Source organism: Silurus meridionalis, chromosome 25, assembly GCF_014805685.1.
Source record: "Silurus meridionalis isolate SWU-2019-XX chromosome 25, ASM1480568v1, whole genome shotgun sequence".
Classification (NCBI taxonomy): domain Eukaryota; kingdom Metazoa; phylum Chordata; class Actinopteri; order Siluriformes; family Siluridae; genus Silurus; species Silurus meridionalis.
Window position 1 is genome coordinate 17597501 of NC_060908.1, and position 10000 is coordinate 17607500.

At 43.5% G+C, this 10000-nt stretch overlaps 2 protein-coding genes across 5 annotated transcripts in view; both read right to left on the reverse strand.

The window, feature by feature from the left end:
• The window catches only part of acsl4b (acyl-CoA synthetase long chain family member 4b), an 11441-nt gene extending 7593 nt beyond the window's left edge, over positions 1-3848 (reverse strand). The window contains exons 1-6 of one of the 2 annotated variants that reach the window (XM_046838657.1): positions 3709-3848; positions 1661-1895; positions 1382-1559; positions 1094-1203; positions 832-970; positions 405-555 (exon numbers count right to left, since the gene is read on the reverse strand). In XM_046838657.1, coding sequence (XP_046694613.1) covers positions 405-555; positions 832-970; positions 1094-1203; positions 1382-1559; positions 1661-1888 — 806 coding nt within the window. In that variant the 5' untranslated portion in view covers positions 1889-1895; positions 3709-3848. Of the gene's footprint in view, positions 1-404; positions 556-831; positions 971-1093; positions 1204-1381; positions 1560-1660; positions 2100-3708 lie in introns of those variants that run through there. The other variant, XM_046838658.1, reaches the window with a different exon arrangement.
• Positions 3849-7235: 3387 nt separating this feature from the next.
• The window catches only part of cwc15 (CWC15 spliceosome associated protein homolog), a 10444-nt gene continuing 7679 nt past the window's right edge, over positions 7236-10000 (reverse strand). For all 3 annotated transcript variants that reach the window (XM_046838676.1, XM_046838677.1, XM_046838675.1), the window contains exons 3-7: positions 8733-8839; positions 8080-8171; positions 7863-7970; positions 7643-7764; positions 7236-7466 (exon numbers count right to left, since the gene is read on the reverse strand). In XM_046838676.1, coding sequence (XP_046694632.1) covers positions 7337-7466; positions 7643-7764; positions 7863-7970; positions 8080-8171; positions 8733-8839 — 559 coding nt within the window. In that variant the 3' untranslated portion in view covers positions 7236-7336. The remainder of the gene's footprint in view (positions 7467-7642; positions 7765-7862; positions 7971-8079; positions 8172-8732; positions 8840-10000) is intronic.

Consider the following 10000-nt stretch of genomic DNA (forward strand, 5'->3'; position numbering starts at 1 on the left):
CCTTCTCCACTTCTTCTCCCTGCAACCGCACCCCTCCACTGCATTCCCTCTCAGAATACACCGAGTACTTTTCTAGCTGTCTCCCTCATCACTCCTGCAGTAGTGGACCTGAATCACACTGATCTACATAAATTAGATTTTATTTATTTTGTTTATTGGCCAAGAAAATATATATATTAAATATTATAATAAAGTGGACAGTGTGATATACAGTATATTTAGGGCTCACTAGTGGTGATTTTGTGCTGCCGGGATTTGAACCCCTGACCTTCTCATCAGTATAAGAGTTACTCCTGTGCCTGTAATAAACACTGATTGGTCACTGTTGATAAAACATTTCACAAGGCCCTACATGTCTACATGCTCTGAATTGTCAGTTGTGTTCTGTGCTGTGATTGGCTGACCCAAGACCCGGAATTCTCTGGCACTGGCCAGCCATTCCAGCAATGAGGTTACTGTGGTGCATCTTCACTCCTTTAGGACGACCTGTTGATCCGCTAGTGTACATCACCACCGCAAGATCAGCCGGAGACGGGCTGTCAGACTGCACATTCACTGACAGACAGACAGGGGAGAGAGAGAGAGAGACAGTCAGAGAGAGCGACAGACACAGAGAGAGCGACAGACACAGAGAGAGCGTGAGAGTGAGAAAGAGACACACATACAGACAGAGAGAGAGAGAGACAGACAGAGAGAGCGACAGGCAGAGAGACAGAGACCCATAGAGGAAGGCAGATAGACAGTTATGTTAGATTAGACAGGTGGTCATGGAGGAGGGTCTAATTTATATATTTAAATAATTATATTTAGTGTTACTATGGTAACACTCACAGTTCTCAGGTTTGGCTCCGAAATCCATCACGTCCTGTAAGCTGTGGATGCTGAGGGATTGTGGGTAATTTTCCACAGACACACTCCCACTGCCCACGTATATCACATGCTTCAGACCCACAACATCTGGCAACACTGCCTGGACACACAGAGACAGGGTGTGTGTGTGTGTGTGTATTTGTGCATATGCATATATATATATATATATATATATATATATGCATATATATGTGTGTATGTGTGTGAGTGAGTGAGTGAGTACCTTCAGTTTGGTTTCTAGCAGTTCCTTGCTAGTGATGAGGTGTGTGGCTTCACATTGATTCAAACCAAAGGCTACAGCGTCTTCACCAAGTGTAGCGTAGAGTGTCACCACTACACACACACATAAACGCACACATGCATGCACACACGCACGCACGCGCACACACACACACACACATACACACATGCACACACACAGAAAATGCCAGAAAAAATAAATGACACCTGTTAAATAAGTTCAAAGTGTTTGTGTGTGTGTGTGAGTGTGTGTGTGTGTGTGTGTGTGTACATGGGTAGTTGAATCTGAAGCAGGCCTGCGCTGTGATCATCCACTCCTCTCTCGTCTCACAGAAGATGGCGATTGAGCGGCGTGACCTTTGACCCAAAGCAGACAGACCGCGGCCCAGGAAGTTTATGTGGTGATCAACTTCCTCGTAAGACTTCCACTTATACTCACCCAGGACCAGCTGCGCACACACACACACACACACACACACACACACACACACACACACACAGAGTGGTTGGCTGATTGATTGGCTGATTGATTAACAGGTGGTAATATTACCTTCTGGAAGACTTTGCCATCAGGTTGTGTCTCATTATCCTGGGAGAGGATTTCCCTGCTGCCTACACAGGGTGAGTTTGTGAACCTGCTCACTGCGTAACAGAATAGTTTATCCAACGTGTCCACGCCCTCTAACTCCTGCTGTACCAAACCGTCCACACACTGCACCGCCCGGTACGGCCCCTCAGGATGCCCCGACACACTGTGTGCTCTCACACACTTAGCCATCGAACTACTGCACACACACACACACACACACACACACACACACTGAGTTAGACACCTGCAGTGGAGCCTTCAACATTACTTTTAGTCAAAATATTTATGCAGAAATAAACACACACACACACACACACTCACTCTCTCTCACACACACACACACACACACACACACACACACAGATATGTGTGTGATTTAGTGTTAGGGTTGGGGGTAGGGTTTAGTTGCAGTTACAGAGGTCGTATATGAAAACACACACACACACACACACACACACACACACACACACACACACACACACACCAGTCTGACCGGAGCTTCCACTTTTAAACACACACCCCATTCATGGTAAACAGGATCAAAGCAAATGAATAAGCAAATCAGTCTAACAGAGAAACAGACTTCCTGTTAGAGCATACAATAATACACACTACATACTACACAACATTAAACAACACACTACACACTTCACAAAACTACACAACACAATCCTCTCATCCACCAATCCCCTATCCACCAACCCCTCCCACCATCCCCCATCCACCAATTCCCCATCCACCAATCCTCTCAACCACAAACCCCCATCCACCAATCCCCATCCACCAATCCTCTCAACCACAATCCTCTCATCCACCAACCCCCATCCACCAATCCTCTCATCCACCAATCCTCTCAAGCACAATCCCCCATCCACCAATCCTCTCAAGCACAACCCCCATCCACCAATCCTCTCAACCACAATCCTCTCAACCACAAACCCCCATCCACCAATCCTCTCATCCACCAATCCTCTCAACCACAATCCTCTCAACCACAATCCTCTCAACCACAAACCCCCATCCACCAACCCCCATCCACCAACCCCCATCCACCAATCCTCTCATCCACCAACCCCCATCCACCAATCCTCTCATCCACCAACCCCCATCCACCAATCCTCTCATCCACCAACCCCCATCCACCAATCCTCTCATCCAACAACCCCCATCCACCAATCCTCTCACCCACCAATCCTCTCAACCACCAACCCCCATCCACCAATCCTCTCATCCACCAGTTCTCTCATCCACTAACCCCCATCCACCAATCCCCATCCACCAATCCTCTCAACCACAAACCCCCATCCACCAATCCTCTCATCCACCAATCCTCTCAACCACAAACCCCCATCCACCAATCCTCTCAACCACAAACCCCCATCCACCAATCCTCTCATCCACCAATCCTCTCATCCACAAACCCCCCATCCACCAATCCTCTCATACACCAATCCCCATCCACTGATCCACTCATCCAACAAATCTTCATCCACCAATCCACTCTAAAAATGTGTAAAGATGAAGCATCTTCCTGGTGAGCTGTGAGTTCACACTTGCATCATGTGACTCTGTTGATGTTCAGGAACAGAAATGTGTACAGTGCACCGGATACGGGACTGAGAGAGACCAAGAACAGAAATAATGAATCATAAACCACAGAACAACCCACAGTGATGAAATCTGCATCACATTCTGAGTGTGTGTGTGTGTGTGTGTGTGTTTTCGTATGATAGAAGCATGTGAAAAGTTGCTAAAACCTTTAACTCCAATAAAAAATTGTTTACACACACACACACACACACACACACACTAACACACACTAACAAAGTTCTGTTTTATACACACACACACACACACACACACACACACACACACACACAAGCACACACTCAGTCCACATGTGACTACATATTCTAAACACACTGATAGGAGTTATTAATATGAACCCACACAGATTATGTCTAAGTAGACACACACACACACACACACACACACAGACTTTTTCTGACCTGCACACGATCACAGACGGCTTTACACTCTGACAGCAGGATGAAGATTTCCTCTTCCTCTATCACACTTTCTCCTCCCACTTTTTGTCCCCAAACACACACACACACACACACACACACACACACACACACACACACACACACACACACACACACATTCTCCTCCTCTAACTGTTTCTCCGCCTGGCAGGAAGTGATGCATTTCCTTTGGATCAGATCAGATTACAGAGTGGTGGGTACTTGCTAGTACACACACACACACACACACACACACACACACACACACACACACACAAAGACTTATAATTATTCATGAAAATTATTTTCACATTCCTTTCCAGTGTTTCCTCATATGTCCTGTCTTTCTCTCTGTCTGGAGAAGAGGGATGCCTTTAAACAGACAGGAAACTCCTGATGAAGGTCCACACACACACACACACACACACACACACACACACAAACTCAATATGCCCCATATCACACTCTCTAATCCCTATACCATAATCCCTATACCCTCCTCCCTAATCCCTATACCCTTCTCCCAATCCCTATACCTTCCTCCCTAATCCCTATACCCTTCTCCCAATCCCTATACCTTCCTCCCTAATCCCTATACCCTTCTCCCTAATCCCTATACCTTCCTCCCTAATCCCTATACCCTTCTCCTAATCCCTATACCCTTCTCCCTAATCCCTATACCCTCCCCTAATCCCTATACTCTCCTCCCAATCCCTATACCCTTCTCCCTAATCCCTATACCCTCCCCTAATCCCTATACCCTCCTCCTAATCCCTATACCCTCCCTCTAATCCCTATACCCTCCTCCCAATCCCTATACCCTTCTCCTAATCCCTATACCCTCCCCAATCCCTATACCTCCTCCCTAATCCATATACCCTCCTCCCTAATCCCTATACCCTCCCCTAATCCCTATACCCTTCTCCCAATCCCTATACCTTCCTCCCTAATCCCTATACCCTTCTCCTAATCCCTATACCTTCCTCCCTAATCCCTATACCCTTCTCCTAATCCCTATACCCTTCTCCCAATCCCTATACCTTCCTCCTAATCCCTATACCCTTCTCCCTAATCCCTATACCTTCCTCCCTAATCCCTATACCCTTCTCCCTAATCCCTATACCCTTCTCCCTAATCCCTATACCTCCCCTAATCCCTATACCCTCCTCCCATCCCTATACCCTTCTCCCTAATCCCTATACCTCCCCTAATCCCTATACCCTCCTCCTAATCCATATACCCTCCTCCCTAATCCCTATACCCTCCCCTAATCCCTATACCCTCCTCCCTAATCCATATACCTTCCTCCCTAATCCCTCTCTCTCTCTCACCCCCTCTCTCTCAGTCAGATGAGATTATGGAACCAGGAACTACTGAGCAAGTCAGAAAAATTGCTCAACATCTCAGATCATCACAGATCCAGCACCAGCTTCTCCATGCCAGAGCATTTAAACACTCAAAGAGGTCCAGTGTCCAAACTCCACATGAAGTGTCTCTAGATGGTTCGGGATGTTTGTGGGCATCTACTTCTTTAAAGGTCCACAAGCTTCATGAGGTGGGACGTGACTGGAGCTGGAGCAACCTCAGGAAGCCTCGGGACGGGGAGAGAAAGAGAAGCAGTGGAGAGGAATTAGCGTAGCTGCTGTTCATGATATTAACAGCACAAGTTGATAATGTGATGAGATCAGATGTTCTGGAGCACAAGGTTATGATGTAATGTGTGTTATGTGTAGAACTTGCTAAAAACATACGTCTTTAATCTGCACATAAACTGGGAGAGTGTGTCTGAGCCCCGAACACTGTCAGGAAGACTATTTTAGGAGCTAAATGTAAAAAAATTTCTACTACCTTTAGTGGACTTTGCTATTCTAGGAACTACTAGAAGTCCAGAGTTTTGAGATCTGAAGGAGCATGACGGATTGCAGCATGTTAGAAGACTGGAGAGATACATGGAGATAAAACATTTAGTGTTTTGTAGGTAAGAAGCAGTAGTTTGTAGTCGATTCAAACTTAACAGGAAGCCAGTGTAGAGATGAGAAGATTGGGGTTATATGGTGATATTTTCTCCACCTTGTGAGAACTCTGACTGCTGCATTCTGAACTAACTGAAGCTTGTTTATTAATGACGCTGGACATCCACTTAGTAATGCATTACAATAGTCCAGTCTGGAGGTCATGAACGCATGGACGAGCTTCTCTGCATCAGATATAGACATGTTTCTTAGCTTAGAAATATTTCTAAGGTGAAAGAAGCTGTTTTTGTAACTTGGTTGATGTGATTTTTAAAAGATAAATTGCTCTAAAATAACACCCAGGTCTTTTACTGTTGAACTAGTGGTTACAGAACATCCGTCTAAATGCAGGTTGAGATTGTGGAGCTTCTGTATGCTGGTTTTTGGGCCAATGAGCAAAATCTCCGTCTTATCAGAATTTAATAGTAGAAAGTTATGGGTCATCCAATCTCTTATTGCTTTAACACACTCAGTTATTTGAGCTAATTGAGTGTATCGTCTGGTTTAGATGAGATATATAGCTGGGTATCATCAGCATACCAATGGAAGCTAATTCTATACCTTCTAATAATATTTCCTAAGGGAAGCATGTATATTGTGAAGAGCAGGGGTCCTAGAACCGAACCTTGTGGCACACCATAATTTACTAGCATTAACCTGGATAGCTCTCCATTTAAATCTACAAAATGGTAACGATCGGACAGGTAGGATTTAAACCAGCTTAATGACTGTCCCTGAATGCTGATGTAATTCTGTAAGTGATCTAGGAGAAGATCATGATCTATAGTGTCGAATGGAGCACTAAGATCTAGTAAAACTAACAGCGAGATAAAGCCTTGGTCTGAAGCTAAAAACAGGTCATTAGTGATTATAACTAGAGCAGTTTCTGTGCTATGATGGAGCCTGAAACCTGACTGAAACTCCTCAAAGGAAATTGTTCTCTTGTAAGTAGGAACAGAACTGTGCAGCGACAATCTTTTCTAAAATCTTACACATAAATGGGAGATTTGAAATGGGTCTGTAATTCGATAGCGTGTTTGGATCCGAATGAGGTTTTTTAATGAGGGGCTTAATAACTGCTAACTTGAGGGGTTTATGGACGTGACCTAAAGATAATGAGGAATTGATAATATTCAGAAGATTTTATAACTTTGCTCATGCTTTGTTTATTTTCTAGAGCAGAGCTTCAGAATCTTAAAGATATAATCTGGTCGGCTCTCAGTATTTATACATGATTTTAACTTTAGAGATAAAAATTCTGAAGAAACTGAAAATAGTTTTAGATTTCATACTGAAACATTCATTATGTTGAGTGTGTAAATAAATCTGCAGTTGAACAGTCAAGTTTGGACCAGAATCTGTACACTGACTGACTTCATGAAGGCATGTGATGGAAATTTAACAATTGAGGAGGAAAAGAGCTGAAACACTGCTAATTGTTAACTCGGCCCACTCGCATTATTACTGAGGTAAAAATAAAAATAAGCACACCAGTAATAAAGAAGTCAGAAGCTTTTATTACACAAACAAACAAAAAATCATGAGAAGAACTGAAAGGAAATATTAAACTAAATCCAAGGTCACAAAGGTCACACATCTTATTTAACGTATTTCTCCATAAACTTTTTGTGGAATTCGGAGCGCAAAGTGTCGTTAATAAAACGCTTCTCTTTCCGAGACTCGTCCACACCTTTAGCACAGTTTTTAAAGACCACATCATCGTCCCATCTGTAACACACACACACACACACACACACACACACACACCATTTACATACTGTAAGAAACCTCACTTTTTCTATGAGTCTTATTTGTATGTGTGTGTGTGTGTGTGTGTGTGTGTGTGTGTGTGTGTGTGTGAGTGAGAGTGTGTGTGTGTGTGTGTGAGAGAGAGAGAGAGATACCTGCGTTTGACACTGAAGGTGGTAGGTGTATGAGTTGGTTGTCCAGCAAGATTGAGAAGTGGATTACCACTCAGAATATTTTCCATTCGAATTCTCTCTTCCTCTGCTTTCTGTTCCCGCTCCTACACACACACACACACACACACACACACTTTATATTTAAACAAGTATTGTTTGTGTGTTTGAGAAATTGATCATGTGATTGCAAAGTGGTTCTCACCTTCCTCTCCTGCTCCTCTGCCCTCTCTTTCTTAATTTTCTCAAGTTCGGCCAGCAGGGCGGCGGTGTCATCATCACTGTCGGAGGCGGAATCAGAATCCTCATCGTCCTGTTACACACAAACGAACAGTTTATACTCTCTATATAGTTTTATCTATACAACTCTTTCATTGTCTGTCTGCACAGTGTGTGTGTGTGTGTGTGTGTGTGTGTCGTACGTCTGTGAGTGGGTCATCTGCGTCAAGGTTTGCGGCAGGAATCTGATCGAGGCGAGGACGCTTTGAAGAGGAGGAAGAAGAGGACGTGTGTTCTAAAGGAAATAAACAGAACTGTTATCACACACACACACACACACACACACACACACACACACACACACACACACTCTCTCTCTCTCTCCCCCAACAGTTTCTCCCTGGAACATTCTCCACCTGGCAGGAACTGATGCACCTCACTCTCCTCTGGTTGAAGTTATTTCTGTAAGCGTGGGGAAATTAACACCAAACACACCCCACCTGATTTCAGGGGTCTCTAGTGTGTTATACAAAAGGAAATATTCACATAGTCATTTCCATGGCAACACACAACCCTCATCTACCAGTGCACTGAACATCCACCTCCACTGTCTGACCAACACTTCATCACCATTTCACCAGACCAGAACATTTATCACGGAGATACACAACAACCAAATACAGGAAATGATCATAGCAGTTACACACAATACTCATGACGGAGTCACAAATCTGATGAGCTCCATAAGAAAAAAAAAACCCAATGCGAGAAAAGAAACATAAACCAGGTACATGTGGCAACTATTATATTAATGAGAAACACACACACACACACACACACACACACACACACACACCTCTCGCTCCTCTCTCTCTGTTTTTAACGGCTGCTCTCTCTCTCTCCTCCAGCTCACGCCTGAAATCACGAGCGCGAACTTCCTCAGGGGCATCCTGGGTCGGCTGTCTGTACACACACACACACACACACACACACACACACACACACACATTTAGAAAAAAAATAGATTAATAACAAAATATTATATGTATTTGATATTTGTGAGTGAGTGTGTGTGTACTAGGGCTGCGCAATTAATCGCAATCGCAAAAAAATCGCGATTTAAGCACATGCGATTTCTAAACCGCATAAGGCTGCGATTTTATCTATTAATTTATTTATATTTTTATTCAGAATACGTTCTTGTGCGCATGTTTTTAAGACGTTAACCAATCAGAGTTCACGCAGCGCACGACAAAGCTGAGCGGAAAAACCAAATCGGCAAGCGGGAGGAAACAACATAAAATATGGATGCAGGTCAAAATAAAAATGATTTGGTGCCAAAGAGAAATTCAACGTCAGTCGTTTGGGAGTATTTTGGATTCAGGAGAGAGGATGTGTCACAGAGCAAGACATGTGGAATGATTATTCCAACGAAACGGAGCAATACTACAAATCTGTTCCAACACTTAAAACAGCGCCATAAAAAACTGCATGATCAATGCATGTCGACAAAGTCCATCGAAACAAACAAAAGCACACATCAAAGCACACATCAAAGCCAGCCCGAACAGATTGAACAAGTATACATTGTTCAAGCATTTGCAAGCGCCATGTCTTATGAGAAAGGATCAAAACGGCACAAAGAAATTACGGACGCGGTCACCTATTACATATGCAAAGATATGATGCCTGCGCACATCTTCAGTAAAGACGGCTTCCGAAGACTAATACAAACACTCGACAAAAGATACCAGCTGCCATCTCGCACTCATTTCACACGATTTGCTATTCCCAAAATGTATGAGAAATGTAAGGCGGGCGTTGAATACGAGCTCAAGCAGGTGAAATACTACGCCACGACCACAGATATGGTGGACATGCTGGTTTTTCTTGCAAAAAACCTTTAAGAGAGCAATCTGTTTTTTGGTTTTGATTTCTGTTAGTTTTTATTTATTGTTATGACTGGAGTTGAGGTTAGTTCATCTTAATTTATTTCATGTCTGTTTTTAAGACAATTTATTACAGTTTTGTTTATCAAGCAGTTAGTACTACTGTACAGTTATTTCATTGTGAAATGTGTGCACTGAAAAACAGTTCTGAAGTTTATTTATTATGACTGGATTT